This window comes from Bacillus rossius, chromosome 10 (genome assembly GCF_032445375.1).
Source record: "Bacillus rossius redtenbacheri isolate Brsri chromosome 10, Brsri_v3, whole genome shotgun sequence".
Lineage (NCBI taxonomy): Eukaryota > Metazoa > Arthropoda > Insecta > Phasmatodea > Bacillidae > Bacillus > Bacillus rossius.
This window is the reverse complement of record NC_086337.1, coordinates 10571304-10590253: the sequence shown is the minus strand read 5'-3', so window position 1 is coordinate 10590253 and position 18950 is coordinate 10571304. Positions and strand designations below refer to the sequence as shown.

Genomic DNA, 18950 nt, shown 5'->3' with positions numbered 1-18950 from the left:
TAGCAGATGTTTTAAAATACACAAGTTGACCGTCACTTTAAATCACCAAACAAGAAAACGTTCTGGAAGTTTTTAGTTTTTATCTGGACTAGCCATGATTAGGAAGCTTTGATTTTAATATCAAATTTTGCAGCAGTACCTTATTCAAGAAGAATGATATAATTGACGACTGCTATCAAGCTAATCAGAATATAGAAATACATCGAAGCCAGTAACATCAAAATTTTATTTTGAGATTTTGACATTTTGTGCCGACAATTGGAATGAAGATACGACGAGTTGGAATCAACTACTAACTGATGAAACTAACAACAGAAAGAGGAAGAAACACAGATCCAGAGTCGCCAGCTGATCATTTCGAAGGAAGGAACGACGTTACCAGCATTTCTGACTCCAGAGTATGTCCAATTATGCCTCATCTTTGCTGGTGATATATCGCTGGATGAGATTAGTCACCTTGGTACAGTTTTGTTATGTTGCTGTCAGTAACAGATATACAGTTGTGAAATTGTTAAGTTTACACATCAAAACCAATCTGAGACTGTAAATATTTTGATAACAAAATCAAAATTCCGCATTTGTTGTAGTTCATTTCATAAAAAAAGATATTGTACGTTAGACATGTTCGAAGCTTCGATAGTACAATCAAATTCAAAGTTTTTTTAAATATTCTATAACACTTCGAAACGATATGAACTATTGCCACTAAACGAAGCTTCGTATCATTCAAGTATTTACGTCGCACATGCAATTTATTTTCTGTGACCTCTCGCACGAGCGTGACTTCATAATCGATTAATCTAAAGAGTGACATAACCTACTGCAGCATTGTCGCCTACCGGGCTCATTAATTTCATCTAACGAAATTATAAATGGATAAAGGCGCAATGGGATCATCACAAGCTAAATAAACACCGTCAAAAAGATAAACACGCTATGCAGTATGGAATTTTTTCACAGATGTTGGCGATTGTTCCGCACAATGCGATAAATGCAAGCAATTGTTCAAATGTCCGCGTGGTAGGTTATGTTACAATCATAATTGTATTGTTTTGATAATTTGTAGGTCGTACACAGCAATATAATTTATTATATGCATGGTAATAACTGTTCTCCGATTGTAATGAAATATCCAGCGGTAATAAAGATAAAGTAAAACACAATTATGTCACGTTGCGACCACTCTTGTCATGTATTTTTTCCGCACGTTTTCTTATGCCTTCAAACTAATAACATTTCATGTTGACTACTTTTAGACAAGATTTTCGTCGTAACGTTTATAATAACTCTTTCGCGGGGATTTTTGAAGCCATGATAAAGTTATTTGCTTCAAAGGAGTGTTAATGTGTGTGTGTGTGGTAGATTGATATTGTTTAGGTAGCGAATTTGAAAATTTTACTATCTTTCTACAATACTGAATTTTCCCCAAAACACGTATCACAATTATCGCTAGTTTTAAGATGTATTGAGTAGTATTTTGATGTGGATGAGATATTATTAGATTTTAGTGATCTGTGGAATACATAATTATTCTAGTTTTGGTGTTTTTCTAATACGTTAAGAGCTAATCCAAAAAAAAATAAAAGGCTACTATTTGTCTTAAAAACAACAAATAAATATTTTTAATCCTGCCAACCTAATCTAACAAACAATGAATGCCAACTGACAGTATTTTAATTTGTAGCTAAGCTTACCTAACCAATGGTTCAAGCATTTAAACATTAGGGCCTATTTTATATGCAGTTAACACCCTAACCACCCATTCAAATGATTTAGAATAACTTAAATGTAGCTAAGCTAAGCTAGGCTAAGCTAACCTAACCAAATGTTAAAACTGCAAACAACTGATTAACAACTTGAAATACTGCAATGCAGTTTTCCAAAGTCATCAAATAAAATAAAAGGACCTCAAAAATAAAATTTTCATAATGTTGTTTTTCAGAAGAACACATATTCTAGAATATTGCACTATTTTTAATTGCCATCTTGTACTCATGTTTCTTTTATTATGCATAGGCATTTCAAGAATTTTGTTTTTTGCTTTAATAGTGATTATTAGTAATCGGGGTAAGGTTTTACATAGAGATGAATGAAGTATTTTCTTTTATTAGTAACTTTTCACTCTAATTTGTTTGGTCAGTCAAAAATAATATGTCTATTAATTACGTTTCTACAATTATAAAGTGTGCCGGAAATTAGGCATTTTGGCACGTTTTTTTAAATTGTCATTATAATTTTAAATTATTTTTGGAAATTTTCTTTTTCTTTATAATTCGGTTACAAAAGGATGATTTACACTTTGTTAGGCTGGTGTACTCCACGTAGTTAAACTTTGTGCCAGTAGCCTGAAGCACCTTTTCTCAGGGACCTATCTGATATTTTGCTAGTCTAATGAAGTCGTCGGCAGTACGGTTGACATTTCTCCCGCCTGCAGTCACGTCCGGAATTTGTAATATTAATTCCCTACATGACTAAAATCGCATAGAGCAGCTTCTGGCCTGCAAGCTCTATTTCTCAGAGACACGCTGAGAGTAGCGAGTCTCGGCACGAACGAGGATCCCGTGGACGCTCGTTCCCAGCACAGTTGCGTTTTCTGACCCCCCCCCCCCCCCTGCCCCACCTTACTCAACCTCCTCACCCTTGGTTCTAAGAATTTAGCCCAGGACCATTGACCTGACGTGATCCTCCCCAGGCAGTGACCGACTCCAAGGATGACTTGCCATAAAAAAATATGCGCCAGGATGGACCACCTACGACATCTAGCAGCGGACATAGTAACTTCTTCTCTTGGTGGCAGCTCGTGGAGCTGACCCACATGACACCTGGCGGCGATTCAGTTCACCTCCTCCGTTAGTTCCCCTTTACGCCGCAAGAGAACAGTTCCGCGTCGCCATAAGCCTCTATGCTTCCCCCTCGCGACCTGTAGAAGTCGATTGTTTGTTGCTTTCTGTGCCCGCCAGTAGAGAGAGCGGCAGTCGCTCTTCGGCGCCAACAACTGAAGTCGTGCTTACGACCACTTTGGGCACCTCCGGATATGTTTGGTCCAGAGCCAAACCTTCCCCCTCTTTTTCCCTAGGGCCTACCGCGCGTTTTAATAAGGAGCCTTTGTCCGCCATCGCGGCACTTGGTACCCTGACTTCAGCTACTTACCGCGTCATCTCGGCATCCTCTGTGTTAAGAGGCTTTTCGCGACAACGACGAAATCGTGTGAATAAGATATGTAGTCAGCTGTCTTAAGGGATGTGATCCCAGCTAAATTTCAGTAGTAGCCAGTCAGTAGAAACAATTAGAACAAGCTATGTCTTAGTTTAAAGTTTTATTAATTTTTTTATTTTACGTATTGATCATTTCTGTCGCGTCATCCGCGCAATTCTCGGTGCGCGCCTTCCTGATGTCGGCGCGAGACATCTCCTGCAGAAATTGCACCCATCATGTTGTCCAGGACCTACAGCTTCATTTCTCTCTAAGAAGAGTTTCCTACCGGCCAGATGTCCAACTTGAAGTCCCGGGTGATATTTAACATATAACTTCCCCCTACCGGCAACGAAACAAATTATTTAAACGAAGACCAGCGAACAGTGCCTTAACGAACTTATCAAATAAAAATATGTGAAATTGTAATAGTAATGAGTGAACGAACCTAACCCGCTATAAAAAGTCTTTTTTATTGTTATATGTATAGTATAACCTGTTTTAATAATTTCGGGCCGGCCCTCCTTTTTGTTACTTGCTAATATCTTTTATTGTTAAATCAAAACAAAGGGAAATCAAAAGATTTAATTTACCTATTTAAATAAACCAGGGAAACCTACAGACCAAGCTTCTTATGTAGTGTTTATTTATTTATTATATACCTTATTCTATTTAACGATCGACTAGCTCCCAAGTTGCTTGTGTGCAGGGAGTATAAAATTGTCTTGTTCACCACCTCATGCCCTCTCTGGTAAATAACTTTATTTTTATCTATAATTTTGCCCAGCTGTTTCCTAGGCCTTTTATATTAAATTAAAATAATATAATTTTAGGGCACGAGGGGCGTATCAAAAGCACACTATGAGCCACAAGACTGACATTCTAGAACATTCTAGAAGATTGGAAAATAAAGGAAGACAGGCGCGACAATCTGTCACCAGCACGTTACTTTTCACGCCTCAAGTTAGTGCATTGTTGGAAAAACCCAGCACGTGAGCGCACGACTGTGCAGCAATGAACCAGAACGTTCGCTGGGCGCTGCCTTGCCAGCCAATCAGAGCGAGCCATGAGGTGGTGTGATGTGTCTTCCCAGACTATCATGAGAAAAACCTTTTTTCAGTATTTCTTCTTATAAGTTCATTTTTTCTGGATCTGTGTTGTGATTGGTCAGTCGACACGGGGTTGTCTCCACTTTGTTGTCACCTTTGAAAGGAAAGACAACTTCTTTGTTAATTGAGTTGTCGCTCGATCATCGCCACATGCGGCCGCATCTTCGGCAGCTCGCTGGAAACAATGAAGTAAAGTTACGAAAAGCGAACTGCATGCCTGCTGGTTGGGGCCAAGCTGAAACGTAACCTTTTTTTTATATTAAGTTTGGACTTTGAACTTAAAATTTTACCACAGGCGTCGACATCGGCTCAAGGTGATCGTTGTCGCCCTCCCGGGATATTTTCCGCGGATTTATTGGTACCTTTGTTCCACAGTAAAACATAGGGCCTTGAATAATTTTTTTTTTTTTTTAGTAAATTGAGTGCCGCGCTACAGTGAATATGTGATACATTATCTGGAACTGTTACGTAAGTTATGATCTAATTTTTTTTAATGAGAAATAATAAAAAAGACTGCATTGAACTCTCATTTTGATGCATCTATCCCAAGGGAATAATTTATCTACGAAGTTGGCAACAATACAAATTTAAAAAACCAAACTTCAAAATCATTGTAATGTGCCGCCCACTAGTATTTTTGGCACAATTTTAAATTTGAATTTTTTAAAAATTGAAATAATGTCACCAGTCATTCTTCTGCTGCAAGAACTTAAACTTGTTCCTCCTCCTGTACACTTCCATTCAAAATTTGTCAGACATGTCTTAACAAATTTTCCCAGCCCTAGGTCCGATTTTTGCTGAGTCTTTGTCAGTCAGTCCGGGTATCGTTTTATTCCTGCCTTGGCGCATGAACGTCGCCTGTAATTCACCTCCGATCCATGACGAGAACTGCTAGGTCCTGCAAGCTCTCAGCGCAGGCTACTTCCAAGACTTCGCCTGACGCGAGCACTTCTTGACATGATCTCGAATCATCTTCGCCAATGTTCAGTCATGCCTCCGGGCTCAGAAGAGCCTCTTTCCCACTACCACAGCAGCCCCCACACACACCCCCCTCTCCAAGTTTTCCTGGGAACACTGGCCCAGAGCGTTGACCGGCCAGTAACCCCGGCCAGGGTCGGCCTGACCCCAAGGCCACGACACTAGTCCCAAAAGTACATGCTTATGCCACCTGGCGGTAGTTTTGCGAATCACTTCCCCTGGGTGTTTAACGCCCGCTAAACGTCTGCCCTCTGGCGTCTCCCGCAGTATCCAGTACCCCGTAGTTCCTTCCCAGGCCACCAGAGCGCTGGCTCAGTCAGCTCCATAAGCCCCATGCTGCTAGCAGTCGCCTAGTGAGAGTCTACCTCTACTCCGTTCAGCCACACCTCAGTAGGTCGCGCTGACATCGGCCGGTACCACCAACTTCGAGATATTTAAGTCAGATTTTCTTGACAAGCCCCTCGGTAATCTTCGGAACCTTTCGGTCCGAAAGCTGAAGCCTCACCCCTTTCTTTCTTTAATGTCGCCTTTTAATTATGAGTCTCTGCCGCCCCACGTGCCGCGATTCTGGACTGGCTACTTCGCATCTACATCATCAGTACGCCTCTCAGTTTTCCTTTTAAGATGTGATCAACTAGACAAGGGATATGATTCCCACAACAGTAGTGTTCAGGCGTTAGTCAGTCCGTGTAGATCCAGCTCGAGTAGTCATGCTATAGTCATTATAAATAATAAATTTTTTTAAATCATGATTCTTCCGCGACGGGTTCATGTGCTCAACACCCGGGCTGATCCTGGAAGACATCACCCTGTTTGGTGAGTTTTTTTCTACCTTTACTCCCCGACCATCATCGTGACTAGAAGGCATTTTCTGCCTATTTCACCAACTGTCTGTGAATCAGTCCTGAACATGTGTGTTTCAGCTCTGTACACAGACAGGGTACAAGTACTGGACCAGGGTACAAGTACCGGACCAGGATACAAGAACCGGACACATTCCAAGGACCAGATCAGTCTCCACGGGCCGGATGACTAAGGCCCTCTGAAGTCCCGTCAGCTGTTTTACTTCGTCCATCAACCTTCAAACCGCCAGCCCTTCGGTTTTTTAAAACCTTTTCGGACTAGCATGGAATCACGACGTTGAACAGATCAGACAGCCAGCAATTTATCATTAGGACTTGAAAGATCCTGGGACTATGAGTCAGTTTATTGTTACAAATTTTATTTAAATTATGTTAAAAATCTATTTAATTGTCTAATAAGGGCAGGCCCATTCTTTTAATAATGTGATTTTAAATCCATGTTGTATATGTTTTTTGTTAATCAATTTATATAATATAATGTGAAAATAATCAAAAGTAAAATAAAAACAGAGGAACTAATGTCTAGACGAAAATCATTATTTTGCCTTCTGAAACCAAAAGATCCACTAGTTACCCCCAGTCATCAGGAGAGTCTGAGGAGTGTAAAAGTATATAAACATAAACTTTTCAAGTGATTAAAGTGTCTTGTTATATTTCTGGTTTGTTTTGCCGGGCCAACCTGGAATTGTAACAATGTTGTCCTATGTGCCCTTGTCTTTGTCCTGTGTTTATATAAATGTGTGTGTATATACTGCGTTATTTGTTAAGTGCTTGCTCCAAAAGGCTTTGACTGTTGGCAGGCCCTCAAATTGTAAATAAATAAAATAATTATTATTGTCAACCTTCATAAATGTCGATGAATGATCAACAGCCAAGTCCACACCATTTTGGGCAATGTGTGTGACTGCAGGTGAAAACAAGGAGAACTCAAGTAAGTTGTCCACTTTCTCTGAACTAACATGTAACTGCTTGCCACAGTAAACTGAACACTACTGCTGCAGTATCCAAATAGTAATATGCAACTGAATTCTTGAGACATGTAATGATGGAACAATTGATAATTAAAACATTCAGCAACACAAAAGATGCAACAACCACAAAGAATTCTTACCATAAAACCAAAACCAATCCATTTCCATGAGAACATAAAAACAACTGCGGGATAAGTCTCTAGCATACCTCTTCAAATGAATGACTAATATCTCAGGAAGTCTCAAAATGTCGAATTTCTTGACTGCATCGCGGGACTCCTTGCAGGACGGGCAGTTCCAGCCGCTTAGCGTCTCCTCCCGCAGGTACAACCTCAAACACTCCTGCACACACACACACACACACACACACACACACAATTATTAACTTACCTCATGAAATACAACATTTAATGCACTTTAGGACATGCAAAATACAAAACTACCACACCAAAATCTGAATTAAAAAAACAAACAAAAAAAAACAATGGAAAACGTAATGCAAAATGTTATAGACATGTCAGTGCATGCACTTATGAATACATAAATGTTACAAATAATAATTTACTAATCATCTTTCTATCCAGTTAATTTTTTTCAACTCTGGGCCCTTGCATTTCAGCTGAATATTCTTAATTCCAAGAAAAATTGTGTCACTAGATGAGCTACTCAGTATTTTGTTTAGTTAAGTTCTTTAAGGGCGCCGTCTGGACGATGGAAGGAAGCCACTGTAGACATTTACCTCTATATCTCTCCTTTAGAAAGAACTTGAGATTTTCAATTTTTGTTTGGGCAGGAAAGGAGTAAAAAGAACATTTGACGTCGGTCTGGTGGATTTAAGTTGTCACATACCCACCTTAACACTTTTGCGACCCCGCCAATATCACGAAAATGGCTCTTTTCAACCTATTTTTTGTGCAGTAAAAACCGTCAGAATTTAAGGAACTCACCAGTCAGACGCGCCCTGTACCTTCTTGCATTGATTCCTGCATTTAAACAGGCATGTCACCGCGGAAAATCTTCTGAGGCACTAATAAAGGTAAACGTATGCACGGGCGAAACTGCTAGCCACCTCGTGGCGCCCTCTGCAGCTGTACCGGCAGCCGGCTGCTATCTCTCCCGCCGCGGAGGCGCGGCGCGATGACGGGGTGGGGGGGGGAGGCCTTGACTGCTCAGGGCGATAGTGGCCCTTCTCCTCCTCTTTCCCCTGTCGGAATAATAACCGAACAAGAACGTGTAAAGGAATTACGGAGTGATATTTACAATGGACCATTTCATGTATTCGGGGACCATTCAAAGTGCAGTGAACGAGAATACTATTGTGATGGTTCTAGAAGCACAGAAGAGTAGTTCCAAGTATGAAAAGTATGGGCATGTGGGATGAAATAATGTCAGAAAATAATGTGGTAGTTCATCATGCAGAAAGTTTCTTGAAAAACATGACAACAAATAGAGCTGAGTCTTTTAATAATATAGTTGCAAAGCTTGTTAGTGGTAAAAGAGTCAACTTTTCTCTCCGTGGTGGATACCTTACCAGAAGTGAACATTCCGTTATTTCGTGCAATGCAGATGGTAACGAACAAGCCGAAATTCACAAAAAATTCACAAATCACAGTCCTGGTGAATATTAAAAAAATATATTTAAAAGAAAAAAAATTCTACTGAAAAAAGCTGAAAAGAGGCGCTTGGAAAACCCCACAAAGAATACTAACAAGAAAATTAACTTTTCAGAAGACTCACATTATGGCAATGTTTCTCAGATACCAGACATGAATCCTGAAGAATACGAAAAGAAAAAAAGAAGAATTTTTTAAAGGACTGCAGTGTGACAGCAAAAAAAATTCAGGATATTCAGTCATCAACCACTGGACAAAGGCACTGTATCTTGTGGAAATGTGAAAGAGCAAAGCGTCTGACGGCTTCAAATTTCGGAAAAAAAATGTCAAATGAGAGAAACAACACCGCGCTCTAAAACAGTTCAATCTATTTTATATTAAACCTTCTCTGGAAAGAAAGCAACTAAATATGGAATTGAGAACGAACCTCATGCAGTCACTCAGCTGGAACAGGAGGTGGGCTTAGTCATAATTCCTTCAGAACTTTTCATTGACGAAAATATACAATTTCTAGCAGCATCGCCTGATGGGCTCATTGGTAGTGATGGCATCATTGAAATCAAATGCAACTGCCAAGACTATGCTTCCAAAAACGGTAATTCTGGAGAAAAAAAAATTCATTTTTGTGAATTGAAGGATGGAAAAATGCATCTCAAGATCGGTCATATGTACATGTACCAAATTCAGGGACAACTCCATGTTACAGGTCGCTAATTATGCCTTTTTGTCGTTTGGACTCCAAAAGGAATGCTTTTTCAGAAAATCACAAAAGATGACCATTTCTGTAAAAGTTTAATGAAAGAAAAACTTATACAGTTCTACATGAATTCATTACTGCCAGTAACACTAACGTGTCATGATGTAGTCCTTCAATGAAGATATTTAGAAAACACGGCGGTTTAATTTCAACTTAAATATTGGGTTTTACAATGTACTTTTTATAGGACTAGTATTTATACAGGTAATATGCCAAGTGTCATTCTGATTGGGAAATTATGTTTAACAAGAAAACCAGTTTAAATGTGCTCGTGCATATGTGTGTGGTGAGTTTGAGAAAACTGAATGCAGAAGGTGATTTCAAACAGAACATGTAAAATTGGTATCTGCATAAATAAGAAAGTACTTAAAGGTGTGAACATTGTTGGAAAAAATGTTTATTTTGGGATTGTATGTAAATACATTAAAAAATTTAATTAATCTTTAACACAGTTCTATATTTAAAGACAATTTTATTTTGTGGGTTATCTCTATGCATTATTTTCTTCTTCTATTTTGTTTGGTTTGTGGATTCTTAGGTATATTTCGAAGAAAGACTACCTATTGTTATTGAAGCCGTTTCCAAAGTGCGACTGCAGGAAAATTTTAAGATAATTTTTCGTTTAATGTTCTATAGATACCGAAGCCATTGTGAAATCAAACGTTTGTGTGTATATACATATACAATTTATGGACACGATACTGCCTTAATTGTGCACAAATAATTACCAAACTGGTATATAAAATATAGTAATAAAATTTTGGTCGAATTCTTTAATGGGAATAATCCCACCAAAGTGGTAAAATGGGGAAGGTTTTGATTAACGTAACAATCGCTTTAAATCCCATAGTATGACAAATACTGCATCGTTTGAACGTATTATAACTCGTAGGAGTACATAATACCAAAAACCTTTGAATACATTTTTTTGATACGACCAACCATAAATGCAAGGGTCGGAAAAAACATGAGTTTGAGGACAGAAAAGTTCGTAACTTCCTTAGTAGACACATCATCAAATCTGTTAGTATAGTTTGTAAATGTTATAATTTTTAACACCATTTTTTGTCTGAAACAATTTTTGATAAGCCAAACGATTGCTCAAGGGGTTGTAAATAGCAAGGGTAGAAATATAAAAAAACTCAATTCCCATACTATGTACAATATTAAATACGTTATTATTTATGGTAAAACCCTTAAAAAATTAATTATATAACAATTAATGTTAAATGTATATTTTTATTTTTTATCTAAAACTTTGGTCCAAAACAATTATTGATTAGACCGCAAGAAGTTGAAAAAAAACTCATGTGGAGATAAAAAGAACTAAACAAAACTTCCGTACCATGTACGTACACTATCAAAGTCATTCATATTTTTATTTTACTTTCTATATATTGCCAAGAACGTTTATATGAAGTAAAATATTATGTAACCAGCCATTACTCCAAGCCGTGGAAATAAAAACGGTTAAAAGACAAAAAAAATCATTAACTTTTTAGTTGATATACTATCAAAAATGAAATAGTTTATGCAAAACTCCTAAACATTATCCAAAACCTTTGGCTGAAACAATTGTTGCTATGACGAACTATTTACAGTTATAATAGAGGTTGAAAAAAGTTTTATAGTTCCTATCAAATATGTTGAAATTTATTTTTTACTATCTTCATATTATCATAAACAATGATCCAGAGCAATTTTTTGTGACCACTTTACGTTCTATGTTATTCAGTCCTGGATGAATTGAACTAAATCTTTTAGAATAGTTTTGGGCCATGGAATAAGACAGTGTTCATTCGATCAATTTTGAATATTGTAGAACGTACAGGATGCTTAAAAAGTTTCAGAAGTTTATATAAGTTTTTTGAACATTTCATGAAGTGATAGGTACTTCGAAATCTACCTAAACCTGTAGTCTGTGCCGAGAGGGATGTATTTCGTTTACTCAATTTGTCATACTGGAAAAACTGTGTAGTGCAGTGCTTACGAAGAAAGTTGAATGACAAAAATTTATTTTGCAGCTGCCTTGAAGAAAATGTTTTTTGCTGTAAGGTATATTTTTATTTTGTTACTTGAAGATTTAATATTATTGAAAAAATAAATTTTCTTTGATGATTTAGATTTGTTTCATTTGTTATCAAACTTTTTTAAAACTTATCTACTTTTTATTTCATACCAAACATTCTTAAACTTTAAAAAAAAACTCCATTATCAAAACTCAAAATGTAACAGCCGTTAGTAAAAATGTGTGCCTTTTAAATTATTTGTATTTAAAATATCGCTACTACTGATTTTAGTCTGGAAATTTGCCTGTTTGCCTACGTATTTATGACACCCTTGAGACTGAATAAAACTGCCCGCGCCCTTGGTGCAGAAATGCTGTTAATTTAGTAACCGATCAAAATTTAAAAAAATATATAGATAAAAATTAAGAAAAAAGTTCAAAAGTTAAACATTTTTGGTATTAAATATATGTAAATTAAAATGGTCATTCACAGCATGACTGTACTGCTGGCACCATAGAGGTTTTCAAGTAGTTTTGCGAATAACCGGGAAAACATCACATTGTAATCAACCATCAATGTAAAGTAGTGTCCAGACATGTATTTCTAAGTCAGTATTTCAGACAGAATTATTTTTTTACGTATGCAGTCACATTTGTCTGTGTGACATATACACAATAACTTATTGTTAACAAGTTAATATCAACCACTAAAATAAGTATTTCGCTATATCGCTACACTCTAAACATATATGCAATTGGCACACCGGCTACGGTAAACTAAAGGACGCAGAAAAATTCAGACACATAGTCCAGGCATTTTATGAGAAAAAGGGGTCGATTTATGGACAAATTGTAAGAAAAGGTTTTATTTTATCAAAATTTGCAGAAAAATTCGTAGAATATCATGTCCAAAATCCACCAAAATCCACTTTATTTTGGTAACGTTTTTTCCGGGATTTGTCCCGGAAAAATGCGGAATAAATTAATAACTGGAAAACGGTGCGTTCTACGAAGAAAAGTATAAACACTAAAATTAAAGAGAGCCAAATTTACTATAACATATCAAAAATGTACAAAAATCCACTAATAAATACTATTTTGTTTTCTGGAATTCGTCCCGGAAAAACCTAAAATATTGAAATAAATTGAAAATGGCGCATTTTATAGCAAAATGTTTCATGACAAAGTTAAAGTACACAACAATTTTCATAATATATTACAAATTCACAAAAATCAACACAAAATAGGTTTTTGGTTTTCCAGAAAATTTCCTGGAAAAATAAAATACAAAACGAAAACGTTGTACCGTACGTCAAAGAAAGTCGTGAATAAAATTAAAGACTTTTTTTTGTATTAAATATAATTTCAATCCACCAAAATCTGCTCATATGTATATAGTTTTTTTTGTGACTCGTCCTGGAAAATCTTTAAAAATTCAATAAAACAAAAACGGAACATCGTATTGAAAAAGTTTCAGTGGGACGAACAGAAGCACACAAGATTTCCTATACTAAATTCTAAATTCACTGAAATCTGGTAAATAGAATTTATTTTGTGATCGGCCACGGAAAAAGTATTGAATATTTAGGCAAAATAACAGAAAGAATTGTATCCCATGTCAAATTATGTCAGATCCGAACTATATTCATTTTCCATAATATATTTTAAAGTCACTTAAATTATATTCCTTTTTCAGTTAGTGATGTGTTAAAACGTTTTTGAAATCTACCTTAATTATTTTCCAGAAAAAAAAATCAGACTCATTTCAACTGCTTATCGTTTGAAAGATAAATTTGACACGTACATTCTCACAAAACATACCATACAATTAAATTTACACAAGATTTCCAGTGACCTGTTTCGAGAAGAAATAGAAAAATATACACACATTGGGATGCACTCTGCAACACACAATACTGAATAAACATGCATGGATATGTAGGAACACCCTACCTTAAAAGCCGTCACAGTAATTGCAGTCCTCGGGAGGTAATTCAAGCCGGTTTTTACAGGTTGATCCATGACAGTTTACACAAGCAGAAGAACATGAGATGCCGTGTTTCCTACAACTGCAGTTGGATGCACCGCAACCATCTTCCTTGCAAGTGCACCTGATTACCTTCAAAAGGCATTCCGGAGCTGTTGACTTGTCTGTCGAAATTGGCATGAGAAGGTGGCCACATTTTCTCCATCCCCATTCTTCTGGATTCATCTTAATTCCCTTCCATTCTTGTACCTGATGGAAAACCCTTTAGAAATGGAAACGAGCTGAAGCACTAAATGGAGGTAACTGTTCTGGTTGTACACATTTGGAACTAGTAGCTGCTTTCTCACTAAACACTTTAAAACTCATGTCGAGTGTGTCACTTCTTGACCCATTGTACAGGCGTACTACAGCTGTTCTGCCGATTTACAGTGTCTTCTTTTGACACACTGGGAATACTATCTGAAAATACATTCGCAAGTTGCCTGAAGGCACTGTCATTCTGGAGCAGATCCAATATTTTCCCCTTTCCTATACCATAGATGTGTGATGTGTCACATCCCATGAATGCATGACAGAAAAGAATATTACTACAAATTTCATCACCGAGCTTCAGCTTTAGCTCCTTAATGTGATATGTTTTCTTCTGCCTTTGTTCACTTTTTAAACACAAACAGTTATGTGATTGTGGATCAAAGTAGTAGAGTAAAAGGACAAGTAAATCTGTGTCTGTTCCTATAACTGTTGTCAACTGTTCTTTTGCTCATTTTAGAGCTTCTTGGACAATGTAAATATCTGCATCACCTGGTGCTTCGACAACAGGACATTCTGCTTCGCGTAAATGTATTGCTAATAACCTTAAAAATTGTCCTTTATTTCACTCGTTCAAAAGAAACATATCTTTACGGAGTGATAGTTGCATTTCTCCTGTGAATTCAACTACAGGTGATGCATTACCTCTTGTTCTTCTCATATGTGCTGTGTCTTTAGTACTTTGAGTTTTCCCATATCCATCAAATACAGTAGTTGCTAATCCATAATTTTTCAAGATGAAACGTACAGCTGAGCGATCTCGTTGTAAATTGCAGTATGGGGCCAAGGTAACTGATAAAGTAAATATCCTCCGTCAATGACATATTTAATCGCAGTTGTGTTTTCATTCACTCAGTACAAGGGAATGGGAATTCAATCGTATAAATAGTAACTATACCAGGACAATAGTACATAAATTTTAAGCAAATTTTGATAAAGTTCAATTATATAATGCAACTATTTTGCCCTTAATTTAATTCACAATTTATTTTGAAGTTCGGTGCACGGTTTCCGTTTTTTTCTTTTTATAACTTTTTTCCGGGACATTTCCTGGAAAACAAAAAAAAAAACAATTAAATGTTGATCTGTGTGAAATTCTAATATATTATGAAGAACATTGTTTACTTTATCTTTTTCCTAAACCATTATGCTGTAAAGTGCACAATTTTCGATTTATTTCATTTTTAATATTTTTTTCGGGACTAATCCCGGAAACGAAGCAGAAGTTATACGCGGATTTTCTTGAACTTTGTATATGTTATGGAAAAGTGAATTTCTTTTAATTTTTGCCTCTACAGATTTTGTCGTCAGATGCACCGGCTTTGAGTTTTTTTTTTTTTCGCATTTTTCCAGGACAAAACCCGGAAAAAAAGTTACCAAAAGAAAGTGGATTTCGGTGGATTTTGGATATGATATTCTACGAATTTTTCTGCGAATTTTGATGTAAAAAAAAACTTTTCTTGCAATTTGTCCATGTTTTTTTCATATACATATTTCCTGGACTAACATGGCGAGGCGGCAGGGCGGCTCTTATCTGGCCAGCAGTGTCGGCGTGGGGAGGAGGGTGGGTACTAGTGGAGTGGGGCAGTGAGAAGGAGGAGATAAGAGTAGTTTCGAATGTCGCCACTCAGCTCCGAGCAAGAACGACATGCTATGTACGCGATCACGCGTTTACTCTCTAGCCAGACGGCGCCCTTAACAGGTGTATATTTTTCTTGTAACAAACTATATTTTATTTCTTTATAATGTAATTAAAATTAAAAGAGATTTTACAGTTTTCAATTTCACTCTTACTTTTATAACTCTTTTATTGCACAATTTGAAATAAAACATGTATCAACCAGCTTCGATTTAGGCCATGTCTGGATTTGTCCACAGATTAATTATGCCGGCTCACTGTTACCAACTCTTTGACATCGAAGAAAAGTGAGGGAGAGAAAGTAAAACAGACAATTATCACTTGCTATACACCCTTGATCAATTTTGGTAGCCATCTTCATATTGTAAGCAATCAGAATAAGTAGTTGATTATAGAGGTGATAAGTAGATGTTGTAAGAAGAAAAACTCATAATGCTGCGACCAGATGTGGTGGGAAAATAAACACTTATGGTTTTCATATCTTCTGTCAGAAAGCATAAGCAAGAGGTCTGTAAAAATGGTTGTAATTTACGACACTTATCACTTCCCAAATAAAAATTTGATTTTAATTTGCTATTCCATGTTCAAAATAAAAACAAAATGGTATGAAAATTATGAACCACATTTACTGAGTAGACACTGTTTATTATGGCCACAAAGTGTACAATTTCCAAGAATAAAAATTATTTAAAATTTAAAATAAAAGATTTATTTACAATTAATGCACAATCATGCATCTTTAAAAAAATTCATGGTTTTATAAGATTATTAAAAATAACATTTTTTTTTACATGAATCAGAAATATTTTTCTTAATTTGAGATAAAATACTAATACGTAGGAACATAAATCTTCCCATTAGCAAATAATGACTCTAAAATCATATGTGCGCTCGTGGCTAGAAAATAAAGATGTCCATAATATAATACTAAACAAAAACATAATGGTGGGTACAATTATCAAAGACAATTATGCAGCACTCACCATATCAATGGAGGGAGGTGTTGATTGTTTTTTAAGTGGCTCCGAATTTTGTCAGTTTAACATCATTCAGCAGTTCAAGAAATGGTTTCAGAATGAAAATAATGATTTTTAATGTTATGATTATAATTAAATATTATTCCTATATTTTAATTATTTATAACTGATTATTAATTCATTATATTGGGTGGATCCCATAAAAAGAAATTTTTATTACATGGAAAAAGTTAATATTATTTTCCCCTGTGATAAATCAATATGTTGGTCTATAATTTATTAATTTGTAGTGAAAACATGGCTAAACATTACACACGAGAGAATCTTTGTTTCGAAGCATACATTGTGATAACTACCTATTTTCAGTTTTTGGGTATAGTGATGTTTAAAATGTTGCTACAGTTTTACACATTATTTTGGCATTATTTCATGAAACTGCAATTCACTACATTTGCGTGCCCCTAGGATAATACTAGATCAAATGCTTGTAGTCACTTGTTCCGACATGGTCCAGGGCTGCTCCCCCCCTGAGCCTGAGTGTTACCTATTCCCTCCTCACTCTGCCTACGTGTGTGCGAGCGTGCGACGTCTGAATTGTGCGCCACGAACCACCACAACAGTGCCCTGTCCTCGTAATGACACTAATAGTGTAATTGTAAACCTGTTTTATTACTCTCCCCAAGTGTTTGTCATACAGCATCGTTTAATTAGTTTTAAGTAACTCTGCATCGTGCACAAAGACGTTGCCTGGTGATCCCGAGCGGACCTGAACATGGCAAAATGGTCAGTTTTTTGAACGGCTGAGCGTTCGGTGACGGCTGAGCGTTCATAGCCGACAGACGTGCGCGCGCGCTCCCCGGCTTTAATGTGCTATTATTTCTTCACTATCGTTAAGTTCGAGTTCCACTCATAATTGATTCATCGCTGCTTAATCCTTCCGACTTTCATGGGTTTTCATTACCCGATAATGATACGATCATTGAATTAGTTCCTGACACGGTTACTAAAATGTTCAGATCGCCTACTAAAAAAGTGATTTCTAATTCGCCGGGAATATCTGAAAAAGCAAGTGAAAGTTCATCGAAGCAAAAATCATCTAGTGAAGCTTGGACGGTAAAACTTCTTGATCCCACCATGGAAGACTTAATCTCGGCCGTGAAATCCCTCAGTATGAAATTTGACGAGTTAAAAAGCAAGAATATGGTGTTAAAAACCCTTCTTATCGACTCTCGTAGTGAAACTGCAGAGATAAAAAATGAACTGCAACAGATCAAACAGATCTTATCTTCTAAGACTGATTCTGTTAATTCATACAGTCAAGTAGTAAAAAAAGTCTCCTCAAACAAGAAACCTGTTTGTGTCGAGTCATCCGGTGTATCTGGCAACAGCGCGCCCACCAGTGACCCACTTACAACTCAGCGTGTCTCCAACGACGTCATCAGAAAAAACGGTAAACAGCTCGTCGACGAAGACGGCTTCACCGTAGTACAACATTCACGCAAGTCCACGAATAATGAAAACTCCGATAGAAGATCATCTAACACGGATCGTAAGAAAAATCCCTTGCAAATTGGCATCAGGAATGTTTCAACATTAAAAACAATTGCTAAACCTATTTACAAAAAAACAAAAGCTCTCTTTGTCACGCGTTTTGAGCCGTCTGTCACGGAACAAGAAGTCGTAGATTATATTTCCAACGAACTAAATCTCAAGCAAGTCAAAGTGGCCAAGCTCCGGACAAAGCATAATTCTTACGCCTCCTTCCATGTATCTGTTCTGGAAGAAGATTTTAGTAGAATTAATAATATTGTTTTTTGGCCCAGTGGCTGTTTAATCAGTCCTTTCTTTGGAAAACTGCATCAAGACCAAATTGTTAGTACTAATTCATCTCCTGAAGCTCTCGGTAATTCTACCCAATTACCTCCAAGTTCCTGCAGTACATCGTCACCTTTTATGCCAGCAACTTCTATGCCAGGGCCTGGAGGAGTGCTTCCTACTCACTTTCCAGTGAATGCCCAATCTTAATGAATGGGAAATTGCATATCAGAATGTTAGAGGACTTAGAACAAAATCAGTTGAATTCTTTGATAATCTTATTAATACTCAGTATGATATAATCTGTCTAACAGAAACTTGGTTCAACGAAAGATGTATCAATGCTCATTATTTCACCGATAATTATTCTATTTTTAGAACTGATAGGGATCCGCTACTCTCATCAATGGAACGTGGTGGTGGAGTGTTGATCGCAGTGAATAAACATAAATTCCCTTCTGTTCAGCTAATTCAATTATATGACTATCGTGGAGTAGAAGCCGTATGGATTAATATTAAAATTGCTTTTAATAGGTACTTAACATTGGGTAATATTTATCTTCCTCCAACTACATCACCTAATCTATTCACATTGTATTTTGAAGCTCTTGAACAAAAACTCGTTAATTCTCATGATAATGTGATTATCTTAGGTGACTTCAATGTACCTGGGATAGATTGGAAACGTAATCACTATTTCAATATTGCCCTTGCACATGTCAGATCCAAGGC

At 36.7% G+C, this 18950-nt stretch overlaps 1 protein-coding gene across 2 annotated transcripts in view; it reads right to left on the bottom strand.

Annotated features, from left to right (window-relative positions):
* Positions 1–18950, bottom strand: part of LOC134535776 (ubiquitin carboxyl-terminal hydrolase 8) — a 203561-nt gene that overhangs the window by 20348 nt on the left and 164263 nt on the right. The window contains exon 16 of one of the 2 annotated variants that reach the window (XM_063375026.1): positions 7322–7455. In XM_063375026.1, the coding sequence (XP_063231096.1) occupies positions 7322–7455 (134 nt within the window). Of the gene's footprint in view, positions 1–7321; positions 7456–13518; positions 14838–18950 lie in introns of those variants that run through there. The other variant, XM_063375027.1, reaches the window with a different exon arrangement.